Consider the following 23908-nt stretch of genomic DNA (forward strand, 5'->3'; position numbering starts at 1 on the left):
ATTTAAGTTATTAGCAGCACTATATACTTATACAGAAATATTTATGTCCCTAATGTTGGAAGTGTAAAATATACCCATTTCGCTCAGGGTCCTTACATAAACAATGATGATTCCTTTAGAAATTGCCTGGTAAAGAGAAACAACATTACCAGAAATTGAAGCTAGTATCACTGTTAGATTTGATGTTACTCTGCTAGTTTTGTATTTTTCTGCATCAAGACTAGATAAACAACAGATGGGTTGCCTTGTGTGGCTGAAAGAATACAAATAATGTTTTTTGTTTGTTTTCTATAAAAATATATATTTTTAGAATTCTACAAATGGTTCTAATGTGAACTTCATAGTCTTAACTAAGTTGCTTGTATTATAGTAACATATTTCTACTACTGAAACAGGTTCTATTATCAAAATTTCTTGGGATATATAGCATTGCATTAGATGGCTGAGAGGTGAAAAAAATGAAGGGGCACATTAGGTAAGAATATGTGCGCTTTTGAAAATAAATATTTAAACAAAAAAATTTGATTCTAGTACAGAATATAGGGTTAATATATTCCTTCCTCGAGCGTCAACAAATATGTAGTTATAGCAATAAAATACTGAAATTTTCCTTTTTGCAAGGCACTCTAGTAAGAGGTTTACATTTATTATCTCCTTTAATCTTCATAGCCACCCATGAGGTACATATCACTATATATGTCACATATTATTTCCTGCATTTTACATGAGGAAACCAGGCTCAGAATGTTAGAGACAGGACATAAACCTAGCCTATCTGCCTTTAAATACCATGTATGTATGTATATATGTATGTATGTATGTATATATGTATGTATATTTTAGAGAGAGAGAGAGGGAAGGAGGGAGGGAGAGAGGGGGAAAAGAGAAAAGGAGGGAGAGAAACATCGATATGAGAGAGAAACATCAATCAGCCGTCTCCTGTACACACCCCAACAGGGGATTGAATCTGAAACCCAGGCATGTGCCCTGACTGGGAATAAAACCCATGACCCTTTGGTGTAAGGGATGATGCTCCAACAAACTGTGCCACACTGACCAAGGCTAAAGCCCCCCCTTTTTTTTTTTAAACCAATACTATGTATGTTATATTGAAACGCTTTTCTAGAAATAACAACCTTTGAGACTTGTAACTCTTTCATAAGATACTTTAAGCCTCTTAAAAGGTACTAAATAGAGGAAATTATTTTTAAAGAAAAAAAAACACAACAAAACACCAAAGTACCTAGAAAATTACTAATGTGTTAAATAGTATATCAGGTGGAAGTGTACTCTAGGAATAAACTGTACTGATTTTAAATAGTAAAATAGATATTCTGACAACTAGGGCTAAATTTCATAATTCTGGATTTAGGCATTACATATTACTTGTTCAAGTATTATTTAATACACATTTTTAAAAAGTGTTCTCGCTAAAATCAGTATAAAGGTTGTTTTTTTTTTATTGATTTCAGAGAGGAAGGGAGAGGGCGAGAGAGAGAGAGAAACATCAATGATGAGAGAGAATCATTGATCCACTGCCTCCTGCACGCTCCCCATTGGGGATCGAGCCTGCAACCTGGGCATGTGCCCTTGACCAGAATTGAAACTGGGACCCTTCAGTCTGCAGGCTGACACTCTATCCACTGAGCCAAACCAGCCAGAGCTAGTGTCAAGTATTTTAAAATCTACGCAATAAACTTCTATTTACAGCAAGGATACTATTTTAAATATTTTTAAATTCCTTATACCAGTGGTCAGCAAACTCATTAGTCAACAGAGCCAAATATCAACAGTACAACGATTGAAACTTCTTTTGAGAACCAAATTTTTTAAACTTAAACTATATAGGTAGGTACATTGTTATTAACTTAATTAGGGTACTCCTGAGCTGGCCTTTGCTAAAAACATCCTCAGTCTGATTGAGGTACGTTCGCTGAGGTCGACCCCTTCCAACTCTCCCATCCACACTCGTCTTGTATACTTGTTTCATCTATCTCCTTTCATTCATCCTCTCTATATGTCCAAACCATCTCAACATACCTTTCTCAATCCTTGACACTACATCTTCTTTCACTCCACAACGTTCCCTAAAATTAACTTAATAAACTTTACTTAAAGTTTTAAGTCTTAAACTATAGGTATGTTGAATAAAATGATATCATACTTAATAACGATATTATTTATTGATAAAATTAAATACCTGTAGGATTTGCAGCTGGTTGGAAAAATACAGGTAATTTTATGCTTTGAGTAGGTACTTTTGTCACCCGCACGCTATCTGCAGATGTGACTTGCACTAACCACTGCACAATGAGACTGCTGACTGACTGGCTCACTCAACTCGTGTATGTATCGCGTGCGCCTCCCCCGCGCTGCGTATCCAGCGGCCCGCCTGCGTGGCATCTCCCGTCACCCGACCCACTGACACCCCCCACTTCTTCTAACGCCACTTCTTCAAAATAGACTCACCCAGGCTGAAAACGGACTTCTGCGCATGGGCCACAAAGTTTCAATTGCACTGTACGTGCGTGCCCGCACGTGGTATTTTGTGGAAGAGTCACACTCAAGGAGCCAAAGAGCCGCATGTGGCTCGCGAGCCGCGGTTTGCAAACCACTGCTTTATACAATCCCATTTTTCTTCAAATTATGGACTTAAATACATGCCATTCGCATTAAACACAACTGACATTTTGAAACATGTGATCAACTGCTTCCCAAACTGATTTTTCAAATATTTGAAACCTTCAGTAATATAAGAAATGACTATAAAGCAACCTCTATAAGCAAAATATTAAAACATTATTCTCTAAGTCACATAGCAGGCTACTCTAAAGAAAACATCATTGCTCAATACATTTTAAAACATTTCAGAGCCTGCTAAGTATTCTTTTAGGCAAGTTCAGTGATAGTAAATCTGTTCAATTATGTGTGAATATTACTTCAAATAGGAATTTAGTATCTCTGGTACTCAATTCACAAGTCTATGTAAGATTCTTCTTAGTAAAATTGTGAATGAAAACAAATATTAAAATTCTAATATCAGAATGTTAAAAAATCAAAGTAGAACAAATATATGGTATCACTTAAAAGAGGTACCTAGAGTAATACAGGCATACCTCATCTTATTGCACTGCTTTATTGCACTTTACAGATAATGCGTTTCTCACAAATGGAAGGCAAGACCCTTCACCTGCAAAAAGATTATTACTATCTGAAGGCCCAGGTTAGCATTTTTTTTTGCAATAAATAAATAAATGTTTTCATTAGGGTATGTACATTATTTTTTTAGACACAATGCTATTGCACACTTAATAGACTATAGTATAGTGTAAGTGTAATTTTATATACACAGGAAAACCAAAAAATTCCTGTGATCCTTGCAGTGATCTCATCTGGTCTGGAAATGAACCTGCAATATCTCCAAGGTATGCTTGTAGTCAAATTCACAGACACATTAAGTAGCGATGGCTGCCAGAGGCTGGGAGGCAGGTAGGAAAGGGGAGTTATTGATTAATGGGTAAAGTTTCAGTTTAGAAATATGAAAAAATTTCTGGATATGGATGGTGCTGATAGTTGCACAAAATGTAAAAGTACTTTATGCCACAGAATTGTACACTTTAAATGGTAAATTTTGTTACCATTTCTGGGGGGATATTTTACCACAGTTAAAAAAACAAACAAAACCCTAGGTGACTGGCTCTATAATTTGTCGGTAGTCTCTAGTTTGAGTGGGCTATACTTAGCTGAGCCCTGAGCTAACGTTATTCTGTGGTAAGTCATATTCCTTTCTGCTTTAACTTCCTCCATCTAGAGTGGCAAGAATGAAGCCATACTATCAATTTCATAAGGTTGCTGTGGGTATCAAATAAAATCACAGATTTACTCACAATAAAGTTTATATAAATAATAACAGTTCATATTTATAACACTTTATCTTTTTTGAACAAGTCAGATTTAACTCAATATCTATTACTTAAGATTGAAAAGCAAGAGTCACAAGGGAATTCATGGAATTCATACACAGAATAAAGCTTTAATCATACTGCACTAATCTTCCAAAACGACCTCTGAACTTTTATGAAGAAAAAAGTTAATACTAATTCTGGGAAAGGAAAACACTGCAGGGAATAAAAATGCAAGTATGGAATATCAATCTATGAGGTGTTAATGTGAAAAGCACCCCCTTTCATTGGGAAAACTTTTCTATGAAGGAAGAAAGGCCAGAGATTTTCCCAACTTGAATGAATAAAAGGTTCTACAAAATAGAACCAGAGTCATAGAAGCATCCAACAGATTGTCCAACCTATGAGGGAAGCCGGGAGTGAGGGGGTAAGAGATCAACCAAAGGACTTGTATGCATGCACATGAGCAAAACCAATGGACACAGAAAGGGTGTGTGTGTGTGGGGGGGGGGGCGGGTGAGGGCATGTGCTGGAGGATGGGGGCAGTCGGGGAGAGGTCAATGGGGGGAAAAGGTGACTTATGTAGTACTTTAAACAATAAAGAATTTAAACTTTAAAAAATGCACAAATTGTAAGTAACTTAGCTACAGATAATCTTAAAAAATAAATATATAAAATAAATAAAGTTGTTTGGAGCTACCAGATAAGTATGAAAAACTGAATGAGTGACCAACATGGCTAATAATAGTTTTTTGGCTGTAGCTGGTTTGGCTCAGTGGATAGAGCATCAGCCTGCAGACAAAAGGGTCCTGGGTTTGATTCTAGGTCAGGGCATATGCCCGGGGTTGCGGGCTCAATCCTCAGTGGGGGACGTGAAGGAGGCAGCCAATCAATGATTCTCTCTCATCATTGCTGTTTCTATCTCTCTCTCCCTCTCCTTTCCTCTCTGAAATCAGTAAAAAAAAATATTTTTAAGAAATAATGTTTTTTTGGTTAAACTTTAAGTGACTAATAAAAACACTTCAAAAACCAGGAAATAGTTACAATGCATGAGTTGAATTTTCAAGTAGCTAGAAAAATAAAGTATAGTTGACCACTGAACAACACAGGTTTGAACTGAGTGGGTCCATTTATATGCAGATTTTTTACAATAAATATACAGCCAGCCATTTGTATCCCTGAGTTTCACAATCAAGTTTTATAACCGTAGACTTAACCAACTGCTAACTGTATGTATGCATTGTTTTGGGGGAATCAAAAGTTATATGAAGGTTTTCAACTGCGTGGGGGCTGGCACCCCTAACCTCCACATTGTTCAACCATCAACTATAATTCTAAAGAAAAGCAATAGGAAGAAAGTAAGGTAAGAACAGAAATAACTGAATTAAAATTATAATCCTCTGGTAAGACTGATCAAGAGACAGAGAAAAAAAAAATAGATCACACATTAGGAGCCAAAATAGGAAATAGTAACAATTTTCAAAATTAAAAAATGTGAATAACCTTATACCAATTTATTTGAAATAAATATTTTTCTAGAAAAATATAAATTCTCAAAAATGCCTCAAGAAGAAATATAAGACCTGAATAAAACATTACTATTAAAGAAATTGAAGTGGTATTTAAAAAACCTAGTGATTCCCAAAACGTCTCTCACCTTACTTCTACAATACTATGACACAGAGTTTTTACAGGATATACTAACCCTTTTAAAGAGCAGAGAGCCCTTTATTATGTAAACTGTTTCAGAGAAACAAACCTCACTTTATGAAGCTATTATAACCTCAACACCCAAACTAGACAGGGACAGTACAGAAAAGTAACAATTATCATCATCTATCTCATTTATGAGTGTACAGTTGTCTCCCATATCTGTGGTTTCACTTTCTGCGGTTCTAATTACCTGTAGAGCCACAGTCCAAAAATATTAAATAGAAAATTCCAGAAATAAACAATTTATAAATTTTAAATGGCACACTATTCTGAGTAGCATGATAAAATCTAGCACTGTCCTGCTCCAGCCTGCCCAGGACATGAATCATCCTTTTGTCCAACATCTCCACACTGTCTATAATACATGCCCTTTAGTCACTCGGTAGCCATCTCGGTTATCAGATCAACTATCTCAGTACCACAGTGTTTGTGTTCAAGTAGCCTTTATTTTACTTAATGGCCCCAAAGGGCCAGAGTAGTGATGTTGACAATTCAGATGTGCCTAAGAGAAGATGTGTAGTACTTCCTTTCCATGAAAAGTCAAGTAATTGTTCTATTTTATTAGTAGTTATTATCATTAATCTCTTACTGATATCAACTTATAAATTAAACTTTATCATAGATGTGTATTTATAGAAAAAATACAGTATATACAGGGTTCAGAACTATCTGTGGTTTCAAACCTCCACAGGAGTCTTGGAACACATCCCCTGTGGATATTGGGGGACTACTATAGATGCAAAAATCTTAAATAAAACATAAGAACTGGAAAGCAAGCAAGAGACAAAGATGTCCTTATTTGCAAACAATAGAATTTCTACAAAGAATATCTAAGAGAATCTAAACACAATTAGAACTAATAAAATAATTCACAGAGATGCTCAAAATAAGATCAATACACAAAAATCAATCAATGGCATTCTTGTACACCAACAATAACCAATTTAAAATGTAACAGAGAAAATATCTTATTCACAATTGCAACAAAAACTTAAGGTACCCAGAAATAAATGAACATATAAATAAACAAAAACATATGAAAACTCAGTATACAAAAATGGCAATTTCCCCCAGATTCATTTAAAACAAAAAACAAGTTCAATCCCAACAGTGTTGTTTATGAATAAATTGCTCGTAAAAATCATATAGAAAAGTGCCAAGATGGCTACAATAATTTTGAAAAACAGGAAGGTAGGGGTAATGTGGAACTGACACAAGGTTATAAAGACCAATGAAACAAAAGAGCCTAAAAATGAAACTTGTATATAACAGAGGTTGCATTACAATTCAGAAGGGCTATCTGATAAATGGTGCAGAAAGCATATTGCTTATTCATATGGAAAAATAAAATCATGTTAATCACAATACAAACAAAAACACATTTCAAGGGATTAGAAATATGAATCAAAAATTCAAATTTTAGCCCTAGCTGGTTTGGCTCAGTGGATAGAGCGTTAGTCTGTGGACTGAAGGGTGGTGGGTTCGATTCTGATCAAGGGCATGTTACCTTGGTTGCAGGCTCAATCCCCGGTCCTATTCAGGGAATGTGTAGGAGGCAACCAATCTCTCACATAGATGTTTATTTCTCTCTGTCTCTCCCCCTACCTTGTACTCTCTCTAAAAATCCATGGAAAATTATCCTTAGGTGAAGATTAACAAAACAAAACAAAAATAATTCAAATTTTAAAACTGCTAGAAAAAATATAGCAGACCATATTTATGACTTTAGAACTAGGAAATAATTTTTTTAAACACAAAAGGCAAAGAAAACACAAGTTAAAAGAAAAGCTACAGAGCGGGATATCTGCAATAAAAATAAATGGCAAAGAATATCAAGAATATTTAAACTATAACAACAAAAGGCAAATACCTAACAGAGCAATGGACAAAGGTTACAAATAGGCAAATCACAGAACAGAAACCCAATAAACATACAAAAACACGCTCAGCCTCATCAAACTCATACTGCACTGAGTGTAAAATTAAAACAACTACTTGAGTTTAAGATGTCTTATAATGCAACAATTTCACATTGTGGTGTATATCCCATGGAAATTCTCATTCATGTATAAGGAAGGTAGGTATTACAAGAATATTCATAGCAAAATGGATTGTAATAACAAAAAAACTGGGAACTATATGCCCAGAATATAGTTTCAGAATGAGTGAATAAATTGCAGTATATTTCTACATTAGACTACTAGAGTTAAAAATGAACAAATTAGTGGTACACATATCAACATTTGTATTCTTAAAAACAAAGTTGAGTGAAAAAGCAACCTACAGATTTACCCCATTCCTATGAATTTTTAAAACTTGCAAAACAGCAAGTTTTATAGATACATATTCAGCCACAACATAAAAATATTAGGAAGAGTCCTAGCATTTTTTTCTCAGTGGTTAGAGCACTAGCCTGAGCACTGAAGGGTCCTGGATTCGATTCCGGTCAAGGGCATGTACCCTGGTTGCAGGCTCGATCCCTGCTCCCATTCAGGGAACATGCAGGAGGCAACCAATCTCTCACATCGATGTTTCTCTCTGCTCCCCCCCCTCTTCCACACTCTCTAAAAGTCAATGAAAAAAATATCTTTGAGTGAGGCTTAACAAATATCTATCTATCTATCTATCTATCTATCTATCTATACACACACATATGTGTATGTGCATGTGTGTATATATACATATATGCCGGGAGCCGGTCCATGCTTGCTGTTTCAAGGGACCTGGCATATATGGCATACTGTTCTTAATATGTTTGCTCACCTTCTTGGCACTATGTGTTTTAACCAAGGTCTCTGAGAAAGGTTGTTTCCCCAGGTAGGGATTTTCCCCTGAAGTTAGGGAGGGAATAAAACCTCTTAACTAGTGCCAGGTGGGTAATTAATCACTTTATCTATGAACAATCATGCTTAAGCTACATAATCTTTACTCCCTGGAATGGAGATAAGAAACGCCCTAACCTTTGTAATAGAGATTGATAGGATTGAATCAACTGGTATAAATACAGATGTAATAAGACAGCAAGACACAGAACTTAGAATACGGAACCAGGAGAGACGGAACCTAGGCACAGAACCTACACAGAACATTCTCTAGAGACAGAAGAACTTCGCTGGAGAGAACATGGCAAAAGTTCCTGGACAGAAACTGGCCTCAGAACCTAGAGACAGAACCTAGCGAGAGAACATGGCAAAAGATCCTGGACTGAACCTGACTACAGAAATGGGCAAGAGAACCTGACTAGAACCTGGTGACTGAATCTGGCTGGAGAACCTGGACTGAACCTGGCTGGAGAACCTAGCAAGAGAACATGGACACAGAACCTAGCTGGAGATCTGAAGCAGAACTTCGCTGGAGATCCAGACCAGAAATTGGCTGGAGATCCTGGCTGGAGATCCTGGCTAGGCTGCTGATCAACTGAACGCTGTCTCCATGTCATTCCTCCTTCACCGACTCCGTCCACACCTTTGGGGACCCCTGGACCTGCTGGGGTTGGACCCCGGCACATATATATCCTATCTAATAACAGACAAACATGGTAATTAACCGTACCTCCAACACGCTTCCCATTGGCTAATCAGGACGATATGCAAATTAACTGCCAACCAAGATGGCGGCCAACAGCCAGGCAGCTGAAGCGAACAGGAGGCTTGCTTGCTCCAGTGAAGGAGGAAGCCAAGGTTCCTCGCCTGCCGCTGCCGGCCTCTGAGCTTGCACTCTAAGCAACTATGTTGCAATTATAGAAGCTAAACAAAACCCATGCTTTCAGCCAGCCGGCCGAGCTGGAGTTGCAACAGTGTTTCAATTATAGAAGCTAAACAAAGCCCAGATTCCTGCTTTCAGCAGCCGAGGTCTCAGAGCTGGAGCCAAGCCTCAGAGCTAAAGACGGCTCTCAGTTCCAGTGACAGCCACAGAAGGTAAATAAATCCCAGAATAAAAAAGAAAAAAGAAAAAAAGGAGAGGTTGGGAGCTTCAGTCACCCGCCAGCCTGAAAACAGCCCTCAGCCCATAACCCAGACTGGCCAGGCACCCCAGTGGGGACCCCCACCCTTAAGGGGGTGTGACCAGCTGCAAGCAGTCATCATCCCCTCATCCGCAAGCAGTCATCATCCCCTCATCCAGGCTGGCCAGGCACCCAAGTGGGACCCCCTCCCTGATCCAGGACACCCTTCAGGGCAAACCAGCCGGCCCCCATCTGTGCACCAGGCCTCTATCCTATATAGTAAAAGGGTAATATGCCTCCCAGCACCAGGATCAGCAGAGCCGTGAGGCCTCCCGAACCCGAGATCAGCAGAACTGCGAGGCCTCACGCCCCGGGATGAGCAGAGCCGCGAGGCCTCCTGGCACTGGGATCAGCGGAGCCGCGAGGCCTCCTGGCACCGGGATCAGCGGAGCAGCGAGGCCTCCCAGCACTGGGATCAGCGGAGCCTCCCAGCACCGGGATCAGCGGAGCAGCGAAGCCTCCCAGCACTGGGATCAGCGGAGCCGTGAGGCCTCCTGGCCCCTGGAGCAGCGTGATAGGGAGCAGGGCCCAAACCCCCTGATCGCCCTGCAGCTCTGTGTGTGACAGGGGGCGGGGCCACAACCTCCCTATCCGCCCTGCTCTGTTCATGACAGGGGAAGGCGCCCCAACCCCCTGATCGGCCCTGCTCTGTGCCTGATAGGGGGGAGCTCCCCAACCCCCTGATCGGCCCTGCTCTGTGTGTGACAGAGTGCGGTGCCCCAACCCCCCCATGGGCCCTGCTCTGTGTGTGACGGGGTGGAGCCACAACCTCCCCATCGGCCCTTCCCTGAGTATGACAGGGGGGAGTGCCCCAACCCCCTGATTGGCCCTGCTGTGTGTGTGACAGGGGGTGGTGCCCCAACTCCCCTATCAGCCCTACTCTGTGCGTGATAGGGGGGAGCTCCCCAACCACCTGATGGGCCCTGCTCTGTGCGTGACAGGGTACGGAGCCCCAACCCCCCTGATGGGCCCTGCTCTGTGTGTGACAGGGGGTGGTGCTACAACCTCCCCATCAACCCTGCCTTGAGTATGACAGGGGGCGGTGCCCTAATCGGCCCTACCCTGAGCGTAACTGGGGGTGGCATCGCAACCTCCCGATCCGCCCTGCTCTGTGCATGACAGGGGGCGGCGCCCCAACTCCCCAATTGGCCCAGCTCTGAGCCCGACCAGGGGCTCCGGAAGAGGCACCTAGGGATTGGGCCTGCCCTCTGCCACCCGGGAGCCGGCCTAAGCCAGCAGGTCATTATCTCCCGAGGGGTCCCAGGCTGTGAGAGGGCACAAGTGGGGCTGAGGGACACCCCCCCCCCAGCCAGTGCACAAATTTTTGTGCACCGGGCTCTCTAAAATATATATATATATATATATATATTAGAAAGAATGATAAGTATCACATTTATGAGAAGGGTTACCTCTGGGAAGGGAGAAGGGGAATGGGAATATGAAAGGGAACAGAGAGGTTCATCAACTCTATCCTATCTAATAATAGACAAACATGGTAATTGACCATACCTTCACTACGCCTCCCATTGGCTAATCAGCGTGATATGCAAATTAACAGCCAACAAAGATGGCGGTTAATTTGCATACGTAGCCTCCAAGCGGCGGCGGGAAGACTGAAGGCGAGCCGGAGCAGCTAAGGTGGAAGACTGAAGGCGGCTCCGGCCAGAGCAGCGAAGACAGAAGACTGAAGGCGGCTCCAGCCGGAGCGAAGGCCTGAGTCCCAGGTGCCGGAGGAAAACCTGTGCTGGCAGCCAGGAGAAGGGAAGGCCTACTGCACGAATCTCTTCGTGCAAGAGGCCTCTAGTCTTTAATAATAGCCAGCCAGCCACATAGATAAAATATAATATTAAATTTCAACATTATGAGTACATGGGTGTTTGTTATTTTCTATACCTCTATATATTTAAAATATTAACATAAATTTCTTTAAAAGGAAATATTTAAGAAAAATGAACTATAGTATTAACATAAATACATATCAAAAACAGATATATAGTATAATATTTACATACTATCCTATATAACAAAAGCCTCATATGCTAAGTGTCTGGTCATCTGGTCGCCTGTTCAGCCAATCAAAGTGTAATATGCTAATGATATGCTAAGGTCGCTCAACCACTCACTATGACATGCACTGACCACAAAGGGCAGACAGTCGACCAGTCATCCAAGTCGCCATGACATGCACTGATCACCAGGGGGCAGTCAGTGGGACATCCCCTGAGGGCTCCCAGACTGCAAGAGGGTGCAGGCTGAGCTGAGGGACACCCCCCACCCCTAGTATAGTATAAAACAAAAGTTTTTCATAGCTACATTCACATTGGTAATTGTATAGACTTTCATGGGAATGACACTCCAAATTCAGGATGATGGTTAACTCTGGGCAGGGAATAAGAGAAACAGGACTGGGGAAAGGTACATAGGAAGTTTCAGTCAAATCTAATATGATTTCTCTAAAAAGTCTAAAGCAAATATGGTTTACTAAAGCTTAGTACTGGATGATTTAAAAAAAAACCTATTATTTACATATATGTAAATATGTAAATAGCAAGAGCAGCAACAATAAACGAAGAAAATGATTAAGAAAGCTAACATTTGAGCACTTATATAGTAGGTACTTTTCTAAGTGTCTGCATGTATATTAAAAACAACCCTAGGAGATGGATTTCTGCTCCAGAGTTTACAGCTTAATAACTATGTTATTGTTATTATATCATTCTCTATTCCTTTCAGTATGTTGGAAATCCAACATTTCTGTAAGTTGGAAAAATATTTTTAATCTATGACTACAAAGGAATGTATGTGCTCACACATACACACACATATATCTGTATAGCTTAAACTGGTTCTAAAGATGCTAAAAGAATCCTAGGAATGTCTTAAAAATAGCAACATCCCAACTACTCTAATTTACATGTTTGAGGTTTAGTTTTTTTAAAAAAATACATTTTTATTGATTTCAGAGAGGAAGGGAGAGAAAGAGAGAGAGAAACACAGATGAGAGAGAATCATTGATTGGGTGCCTCCTGTACGACCCCCCACTGGGGATCGAGCCTTCAAACTGAGCATGTGCCTTTGACTGGAATAGAACCTGGGACCCTTCAGTCTGCAGATCGGCACTCTATCCACTAAGCCATACCGACCAGGGCAAGGTTTAGTATTTTTTAGATCATTTTTTCATAGTTAAACTTTGTTTTTTTAATTACCCTAAGATAATATATATCTGGAATCTTAGATAACTTATATGGGGAAGCATATGATGTAATTCGATCACCTTTTTCTCTCATTAGGGGCAAAATTAGATTATTTTCAGGACTGAAAATTCATATTAAGAGTTTTTAATAAGTAATTCTGCTAAGAAATATAATACAATTTCAATTATTCATTCTTTCTGATCTCTTTATTTTGAGTTTATTTTTTAAAAGCCAGTAGCTAATATTTATACAATAAAAATATAATTTTGCATAGGACTATTTATACAACAAAATAAAAAGGGAATTGGCATTTTTATTCATCAAATATTTATGAGCTTTGACTATGTGCTAATCACACATTCCTTATTCCCAGTACCACCGTTACCTTTTTTGTTGTTGTTGTTGTTGTTAATCCTCACCCAAGGATATTTTTCCATTGACTTTTAGAGAGTGGAAGAGAGTGGGAGAGATAGAAACATCGATGTGAGAGAGACATGTTGACTGGTTGCCTCCTGAACGTGTCCTGACTGAAACAGAGGATCAAGCCTAAAACCAAGGTACATACCCTTGACCAGACTCAAACCTGGGACCCTTCAGTACAAGGGCCCACACTCTATCCACTGAGCCAAACTGGCTAGGACTATTACCATTTCTTATGTCTCTTCTTCTCAATCTATACACCCACATTCTCAATGGTATTATCTATCTACTAACCTACAGAATATGCATTAAAAATATGAAAGCAAAAGAATTTCTTGCTTTCAAAGAATTCACCATCTAGCAGGAGAAATAGACAAGTAAAATACATAAGTACTTTAAGAAAGACATTTAAAAGGTATTAGAGAAACATAAGGGTTGGGATAGATGAAAAGGTGGCTGGTGTACTTCCGAGAATAGGAAACCTGGAACATGATGAACAGGAGACAACTCTTTCAAGAAAACTCGTCTTAAAAGGAAGAAGAGAGCGTAATAGCTAGTGGCATAGTTCCAGAGAAGGTTTTAAGATGAGAGAGATAAATACTTAGCATCAACTCCTCTGAATTACTTTCCTTGTTCCACTTCTCTCCTAGGACCTAAATCCCAGGTGAGTGTGAGCAAGCTACTATACATTTCTAAGCCTCAAAGGAGACAGATGCTTAAGAACTTTATAGAGGGAACCTGAAAATGATCTCTAAAGTTTTTTCAAGATCTAAAATTCTAAGATTCTATTATTATGATTACCTAATCTCTTTAAACCAGCGGTTCTCAACCTGTGGGTCGCGACCCCTTTGGGGGTCAAACGACCCTTTCACAGGGGTCACCTAAGACCATCGGAAAACACATATATAATTACATATTATTTTTGTGATTAATCACTGTGCATTAATTATGTTCAATTTGTAACAATGAAAATACATCCTGCATATCAAATATTTACATTATGATTCATAACAGTAACAAAATTACAGTTATGAAGTAGCAACGAAAATAATTTTATGGTTGGGGGTCACCACAACATGAGGAACTGTATTAAAGGGTCGCGGCATTAGGAAGGTTGAGAACTACTGCTTTAAACTAAAAAGTAAATCACAAAATATTCAGTATGCAAAAGAGAAAACTGAGACCAATTAAGAGATGAACTGGTTTGTACAACTGCCTTCTATTATTTTTGCAAAACTGTTAAAACAATTAATTCCTATTTTGAACATCAGTAAAATTTCTATAAAAAGACAGTACCTTTTTACCAGAGTTGGTAAAGTGCTTCTCCCCCTCAAACCTGTGGAGTTTTAAAGAAGCAACAAGCAACTATTTTGTAATAACAGATGTAAATTGCTTAAAAGCCCATACCTTAAAGTGGTAAAAGTCTTATTTTAAAAGGAAGATGTTTATAGAAACATATGCATGACATTATTACAATATATTTGTTCATTATCGTTCGCTTTAAAACTTTATATACAAATTGAAGGTTCATGAATTTTTTTAAAACCCCAGCTAAGATTGGCTCTTCATAGTAATATGCCTTCTTTTCACTATTACACAAAATTTAGAACAAGGTTTCCCTTACCTGATATGGACATGGAATGTGATATTCTCTGCAGCGTTCTTGTATCCATGTTGTTTCCCAGATGCCACGGTAAGCTTGCTCATAAAAATAGCATCCAATTACAACCAAGAGTGGTACCAGATAAAGAATGCTGAAAACACCAATCCGGATCATAAACTTCACCAATTTATCTTGGTTCTCCTTTTCTAATGGAATCTCAATTCGAACTCTGTTTAGGGATATAATGCCAGCTAAAAGGAGTGAAACCCCAACTACCACATATAGGCAGAGGGGTGCAAGAACAAAGTATCTCAATGCATCAACATCGTAGAGGCCAACAAAACACACGCCACTGATATTGTCACCTTCAATTTTATTCATCACTAAAAGGATGATAGTTAGAGTTCCAGGGATGCCCCATGCACTGGCGTGAAACAGCAATGCTTTCTTCTCAATAGCTTCACTACCCCACTTTGGCACGGCTGCCAAGAACCATGTGATGGTAAGAATTACCCACCAAACGCTGCCAGCCATAGTAAAAAAATAAAGTACCATAAAAAGCATGGTACAAGCTTTATTATGAGATCCTTGTGTCACTGTGGAAGCCTTATACTGTGCAGGGCTAGATGCATTGCAGGCTACTCGGTCCTCAAGCAAAAACCCAATGAAGAAAATTAATGATACCATCATGTAGCAGACTGCATAAAATATAATAGGTCTTTCAGGATAACGAAATCTTGTGACATCAATCAAAAAAGTTAAAAAAGTAAACAACGTGGCAGAGAGGCAAATGATTGAGATCAATCCTATGAAATATCGAGCAAATGATAGTTCTTCTCTCCTAAAGTACATATTTGGACAAGGAGGTGAACAATCACGCACGTGCAAAAAAGAATAACCAAGATCAGGATCAATTTTCAACTCCCGGGGACACCAAAAACCATAGTCCCTCTGCACTGCCACTGGGGCTCCTTCAGTAGGATCTCCAGCTAAATTCAGATCCACAAGTCGAGGGTATGGCTCATCACAATCTGGGAACCTATAAAATACAAGATGAGAACCATTTTACTTATTGGGAAATCACTGCTACTTAACAATTTGGATTTCCAAAATTACCACCTGTGACCTTAATATTTATCTTTACGTACTTAGAGCACATTACAATAAGTAGAAATAAAGTAAACGGTAATATTTTCTCTTTGGTTCACAGAACTAGATTTTCCATAGTTGACCAAAAATGATAATGTTTCATACTTAATTTTGTCTTGGCTTTAAAAACAGTACTCTTGCCGGTTTCATGGGTTCAATTCCCAGTCAAGGGCATATACCTTGGTTGAAAGTTCCTTAGCCCCGGTAGGGGCTCGACCAGGAGGCAGCCAATCGATGTGTCTCTCTTGTGTCGATGTTTTTCTCTCTCTCTCGCCCTTCTCCCTCCCAGTCTCTCTAGAATTCTTGGGTGAGGATTAAAACGACGATGAAAACAGTACTCTTTTTTAAAATAGTCAAGCATAGCCATCCAAAAAAGGTGTATGCCCAGCCAGCATGGCTCAGTGGTTGAGTGTTACTGGTTGATTCCTGGTTAGAGCACATGCGCAGGGTGCAGGCTCGATCCCCAGTGTGGGGCGTACAGGGGGCAGCTGATCCATGACTCTCTCTCATCATTGATGTTTCTCTCTCTCTCCCTCTCCCTTCTTCTCTGAAATCGATAAAAAAAATTTTTTTAAGGTGTATATATAAACTATTTATTTAGAACAGTTTAGAGCATTGCAAAATATAAAATATATATAAAACAGGTAAAATAAATACATTTAAGTATATAGTTCCAACAGAATAGACGCTAGAAATTAGTTTGGTCTAACTACAGTATAGTCTTCAACTTACCCTATATTCACATAAAAACTTACTTAAACATAAGTTAAAAATATTCCCTAAATGCATGTTCCAAGGTATTTTGAGTTAGATTAACATTAAAAATCCTTATAAGTGGCTAATATACTAGTTTATATGCATCAAATAGTTTCCAAGGAACTATCACTTATATTGTTTGCCAAATGCATGCATAACCTTATGCTGTAGTGGATTAATCCTTTATTTTTTGATACAAACCATCTTCTTCACAGGGGTTGGAATTAGAAAGCTAAAGTTTTTAGCGTTTTCCCCCCATTTTACAGTCATTCTCTGCTTATCATATTGTTTAATTAAAGGCCTTCTAAGGTCTCTAATGTCAACTATTTCCTTCCTACCATCCCTAATTTCTCTCCAATCCATTGTATTCTCTACTTCAGTTATTCTCAACCTTTAAAGTGCATGAGAAAACTTAAGATCCTTTTAAAATGTAAATTCTTGGTCCCCATCACCACAAATCATATTACAATATACTCTTGTTAGGGCCCAAGAAATCTGCATTTTAACAATTTTCCAGATCCACAGACTTGAGAAAGTGCCATAGCCTCAGGACAGAGAAAATAGGGCAGACATACTTATATGACTAATAGTACCATCCTCATGAACTTCCTGCATCTTCAATTTTCTTGCCAATAGCAGTTGCTAAGTCCTCAGACTCTCACTAACTAAATGTTTACTAGTTTATATGCATCAAATAGTTTCCAAGGAACTATCATTTATATTGTTTGCCAAATGCATGTATAACCTTATGCTGTAGTGGATAATCTTTTATTTTTTGATACAAACCATTTTCTTCACAGGGCTTGGAATTATAAAGCCAAAAGACAGAAACTTACTGCATTCAGGCATTTATTGGAATCCTGAAGTATGCCAGGGGTTTAACATAAACAGACAAAAGAACAGGATCTCTATCCTTCAGTCTAAAAGGAGATACATACTGGTAAAGACAACAAAAAAGACAGCAATGTGATACATGAAGCAATCAAAATCTATATAAAGTATAAAATGATGTAGAGAAGGATTAATTATTTCAGGAGAAGAGGTTATAAAAGACTCCACAGGATAAGTCTCTTAACATAAAATTTTCAATCAGTATTTGCCAGTATTGGAAGTATGCCAAACAGTATTTTAGAAAGTAATGTAAGCAAAAGCATACAGTGTGTTTAGTACTACTGGAGCATGAGGTGTGCATGACTTGTGACAGGGATGAGATTGGAGAAGCAAGCATATTGCAGAAACGTGTGTGTGTGTGTATGTGTGCGTGTGTGTGTATAAAACTGATAAAATTTAAAACCATACAAAGTAATACTATGTATTTTTATGGATGTATTTGTACATATCTAACTTCCAATTCAACACATACACGCCCTTCACTCAAAACCAAACTCTTGATTTCCACTCCTTAGATTTCTCCATCTCCATAAATGATAATTTCATTCTAGCTGCCTAGGCCAAAAACTTTGGGGTCATCTTCTCTCTCATTTACACTTCAGAATCTACCAGCAAATCCTGTCATTCTACTTTGTGATATTCCAGAATCTGACCACTTCTCTTTTTCTCCACTGCTGCCCCCCAGTTTGACATCAGTGCCTCTTCCCTGAACTTCCAATTGATCTCCACTTCCATACAGCAGCCACTCCTGTGCTCATGATCATATTTCTTCTGTTCAAAATCCTCTAACAACTTCCCTTCTCACTCTGAGTCAAATTCAAATTCATATTAGAGCTACAAAACTACCACCCCCCCAGTACTTTTCTGATCTTATTTAACCTTTCCCTTCTCCCTCCCTCACTTAGCTCCAGCCCCTTCGATCTGTTTGTTCTCTGAATATGCCAAGTGTTCTTCCACTTCAGAACCTCTGAACTTGCTCCCCTGTTTCTTCTGCCTAGACTATTCTTTCCTAGATATCTGTATTTGTTCTCCCACTTTACTTAGGTCCCTGTTCCAATGCCTCCTTATCAGAAAGGCCTTCCCCAATACCTCCACAGAAAATAGAAAATACAATACTTCCCTGTATTGTATCACTATCACCTAACTCTATTCTTTTTTTAAATTTATCTTTACTGTTGAAAGTATTACAGATGTCCCATTTCCCCCCGCACCCGTTTACCCCCTTCAACCTGTGCCCCACCCCCAGGCCTTCACCACCACATTATTGTCTATATCCATGGGTTATGCATATAATGCATATAAGTTCTTTGATTAATCTGTTCTCACCCACCCAACCACCGTGTCTTCCCCCTGAGATTCATCAGTCTGTTCCATACTTCTATGTCTCTGATCTCTACTCTTAACAGCATTTGTTACCATCTGACATTATCTATTTATCTCCCACCACTAGAATTTTAGCTCCATAAAAACAGAGATGTTTTGTTTACTGTTCATCTTCAACATAGAATAGTGCCCACACACAGAGCACATCCACTTAATATTTGTTAAATTAATGATTATTGAATAAATATATTCATATAACCCTACCCCAAGAAATTAGAAAGATGACTAAGAGCAGTGTGGAAGATAGATAGAGCTGGGCAAAAATGGGGACAGAGATACCTGTTGAGCCAGAACTAAAACCATGTAAGGCAGTGAGAATGTGACAGCTATGAAATTAGTTACATGGGATTTATAACTGATTAAATGTGGAAGTTAAGGTCAATAAAGTTGGAAGATGACTTCCAGGCAATAAAAAAATGATCTAGGAATAAAGTAAATTTTGAACATGTTGAAACTGAGTTATCTGAGACAAATTCAAGCCAGCATTTCCAATGGCTTTGGATATGCAGATATAGAATTTGGTAGGAAGATAATCAAAGCTACAAATTTAGATTTAGTAGTCATCAGTATATGAATAAAAGTTTAAACCAGTAAGATGATATTATCTGGGGGAAGCATGTAGAATCAAAGAGAATAGGAACAGAACTCTGAGAAGCACCAGTGTTTAATAATCAGAAAGCAGTAAAGGATCCAATAAAGAAAACTGAAAGGATTGGTTCGAGATGTAACAGTCTACAACGGTTCACATATGATGGCCTAACTGGTTTTTAGGAGAGGACAGGTTGAGGTTAAGGGGAATAAAGGTTAAATAGAGAATAAAAGTGAAATGAGTTTGAAATGAATTATATAGATTTAGCTTAGGTGCTTAGGGGGATGAGCACAAATTTCCCTACTGACCAAAGACAAACAGCAAACAGAATTGCTATGGTTTGAATCATTAAATAATAGAACAGGTAATTTATAAAACATTGGTTGAATCAATCAGTTTGGGGATCTGAGCAAATATAGTAGAAGAAATAAATTAAAAATGCTAGCAAAAGTGTTATTTCAAGTGATGGACCACAAAGCTTAAGCTACGTAAGGAAATAATTAAGATCAGGAAGGTGTCTATTGGGAGAGTAAAAAAACACAAAAGTCTAGGGGTGTCCATGAAGCGAAGATGGGTACAGTAGAAACAAAAATATGAGAGATGTGGAAGAATGAAGAGTTGTTATGAAAGACCAGCTTGCCAGGATTTAAGCTTTCAGAGTTAGGCAATCCCAAGCAATAGTGAGGACATAAAATAGATTTAATCTTATCAAAATAAAGACATAAAGATCATAATGAGATTTCTATACATGTATATACACTTTTAACATAAAAAGACCACTAAATATGAGAGTTAGATACAAAAAACAAGACAGGATTCTGGCCCAGTCAAAAAATTTACAAACTTCTGAAGAGGTACTATAAACACAATCAGGTATTTGAGGAGAGAGTGGATAAGAAAGCAAAATGTCAGTGAATTGACTACAAGAAATTAATGTTTTATTTTTTAAATTTTCCATCTCTCAAATGAGAATAACACCACCTGCTTTTTACCTACCTCCAAGGACTACTGTCAGATGATAAACAAATTTAATTTTAAACATGAAGGAGACAATGTTCACTGTAGCATTGTTCATAATAGCAAAAACCTGGAAATAATCCAAATGACCATCCTTAGGAGATGGCTAAATAACTATAGGATATTAGTACAATTGGCCATTATATAGCAACTAAAGGGAATGAACCAGACCTAAAGATATAAACATAGGTACATGTAAAAAAATTTAATGTTGCTTATGGATATGTATATATGTAGTAAGAGTATAAAAACAAACACAGGAATGATTAACAACAAATTTAACATGATTACTTCATCTCTGGGGAGGAAAGAAGGTAATGCAATCAAGGCAGGTACCAAGGAAGGAATTTTCAATTTCATCTAAATTTTTTTTTTTTCCTTAAAAAGAAAAAATCAGCCCAGCTGGTGTGGCTCAGTGATTGACCTATAAACCAGGAGGTCATGGTTTGATTCCCAATCAGGACACATGCCCAGGTTGTGGGCTCGATCCCCAGTGTGGGGCATGTAGGAGGCAGCCAATCAATGATTCACTCTCATGACTGATGTTTCTATCTCTCTCTCTCTCCCTTCCTCTCTGAAATAAAAAATATATATATATATGTATATTTTTTTAAATTAAGACTAATATATATGTACTTAAAAAAGTTTTTAAAAACTGATGAACAAGAAGACAAGTAATTTTTAAATATATTGCAACATAAGTCATGATCCATAAAAATATGATTTTCGCACCTACTGCATTCCATATCTTCAGGCCAAGGAACACCAAACATCTCCATAAGTTTTGAACATTCGCTGTAAGCCCGCTGACACAGTCTACGACAGGGAAGTGTAACACGTCCATATTCCATACAAATAGGAGCATAGAGTGCACAAAGAAATGGCCGGAAATCCCGAGAACAATCCAGATTCACCATAGGGTGGAATGGCTAGGAAAAAGTTAAAATTGAATCATTAGAGAAAGGTTTCTATATAAATTAAAGTTTTCTATATACCATATTGCAATATTCAATTTTTTGTCTAAAAAATTCTGAAAGTTATTACATTTTTTTAAGGAGGGTTTTTTGTTTGTTTTGTTTTGTTTTTAACAAACTATCTTAGCCCCACCCCTAGAGATTCTGATTTGGTTAAGTCTGAGATATATCCCAGAATCTATATGTATATTTTAATTGTTACTGGTGATATTAATGTAGAGACAAGCCTGAGAACCAATAATAACAATATGCTCCATTTTATAAAGAAAAAAAATATGTATGATAAATGCTCAAAAGATTACTTCTTGGGATGAGATTATAAGAAATTTTAATATTCTTCCTTTTATGTATTTCAATTTCTATATTTTCTTCAATTAACATGTATCAACAGGAGAGAGGACAAAAAGTAAAAAGGAAGGGGAGGGGAGGAAGAGAAGTAGTTAAACTAGTTATTTTGAGGGAGAGAAGTAAGGAAGAGATCTCTCACCTTTTCTCATACTTTCTTGTTCTTTTTACATTAAAAATTAAAGATAAAACAAAAGAGAGTTCTTTAAACTCTGAAATCACTTGATGTAAACAAAGCTAACTATAAGCTGATATTAAGAAAGCAAAAAGGAATAAATAGTGGCTCCAAACATAAAACCATATTAAATCATCATTATAACCACAGGAATAGATCAAATATCCCAGGAAGTGTACATCTGGGCTTTTTATTTTTTTAATATATATATATTTTTTATTGATTTCAGAGAGGAAGGGAGAGGGAGAGAGAGATAGAAACATCAATGATGAGAGACAATCACTGATCGGCTACCTTTTGCACGCTCCACATTGGGGATCAGGACCCTTCAGTTCACAGGCCGCCACTCTAGCCACTGAGCCTAACTAGCTAGGACACATCTGGGCTTTTGACAAGCAAATATTTTTTCACTTGTTTACATAATAGTTTTAGAGTCATTGTTGATTTTGAATTGATAACAAATATTCTCACTACCAGGCCTATTGAGTAAGAATCAATTTACTTCTACACTGATAAATATTAACAAGAGATCTCCTATACACAATACAATCAGAAAAGCAAGAGTCACTTAAAGAAACTGACTTCAAAGAAGTTAACTGTAGAACAGGAACAAGACAGGGATGTTGGCTTTCACTACTCTTATTCAACATAGTACTGGAAGTCCTAGCCACAATGATCAGACAAGAAGAAAAAATAAAAGGCATTCAAATTGGAAAGGAGGAAGTAAAACTCTCATTATTCGCAGATATTGTTCATAGAAAATCCTAAGGACTCTACCAAAAAACTAGTAGATTTAATAAATGAATTAGGCAATATAGGAGAATACAAAATTAACACCCAAAAATCGATGGCTTTTTTATACATCAATAATGAATTCTCAGAAAGGGAGCCTAAATAAGCAACCCCATTTACCATTGAAAAAAAAAAACACTTAGGAATAAACTTAACCAAGGAGGTAAAAGTCTGTACTCGGCAAACTACAGGACATTGAAAAAAGAGCTAGAGGAAAATATTAACATGTGGAAGAAAATACCACTCTCATGGATTGGTAAAATTAACATCATTTACTACCAAAAACAATCTATAGATTCAATGCAATCCCTATTAAACTACCAACGGCATATTTCACAGACCTAGAACAAATACTTGAGACCCAAAAAAGACCCCGAATAGCCCAGCAATCTTGAAAAAGAACAACAAAGTTGGAGGAATCACAATACCAGATATCAAGTTATACTACAAAGCCACTGTAATCAAACAGCCTGGTACTGGCACAAGAACAGACATATAGATCAATGGAGCAGAACAGAGACCCAAAAATCAACCCAAGCCATTATGCTCAATTAATATTTGACAAAGAAGGTAAGACATACACTGGAGTCAAGACAGTCTCTTCAATAAATGATGATGGGAAAATTGGACAGATAAATGCAAAAAAATGAAACTAGATCACCAATTTACACCTTACACGAGAATACTAGCAAACTCAAAATGGATAAAGGGCCCTAACTGGTTTGGCTCAGTGGATGGAGCGTCGGCCTGCGAACTGAAGGGTCCCAGGTTCGATTCCAGTCAAGGGCATGTACCTTGGTTGCGGGCACATCCCCAGTGGGAGGTGTGCAGGAGACAGCTGATCGATGTTTCTCTCTCATCGATGTTTCTAACTCTCTATCCCTCTCCCTTCCTCTCTGTAAAAAATCAATAAAATATATTTTAAAAAAACATGGATAAAGGACTTAAATGTAAGTCGTGAAACTATAAAAATCCTAAAAGAAACCATAGGCAGCAAAATCT

The 23908-nt window shown here is 38.1% G+C and overlaps 1 protein-coding gene across 4 annotated transcripts in view; it reads right to left on the reverse strand.

Annotated features, from left to right (window-relative positions):
• FZD3 (frizzled class receptor 3) overlaps positions 1-23908 on the reverse strand; it is a 104112-nt gene that overhangs the window by 51053 nt on the left and 29151 nt on the right. For 3 of the 4 annotated variants that reach the window (XM_036314417.1, XM_036314416.1, XM_036314418.1), the window contains 2 exons: positions 21353-21549; positions 14857-15874 (listed from right to left, as the gene is read on the reverse strand). In XM_036314417.1, coding sequence (XP_036170310.1) covers positions 14857-15874; positions 21353-21537 — 1203 coding nt within the window. In that variant the 5' untranslated portion in view covers positions 21538-21549. Of the gene's footprint in view, positions 1-14856; positions 15875-21352; positions 21550-23908 lie in introns of those variants that run through there. The other variant, XM_036314419.1, reaches the window with a different exon arrangement.

This window comes from Myotis myotis, unplaced genomic scaffold (assembly GCF_014108235.1).
Source record: "Myotis myotis isolate mMyoMyo1 unplaced genomic scaffold, mMyoMyo1.p scaffold_m19_p_6, whole genome shotgun sequence".
Classification (NCBI taxonomy): Eukaryota; Metazoa; Chordata; class Mammalia; order Chiroptera; family Vespertilionidae; genus Myotis; species Myotis myotis.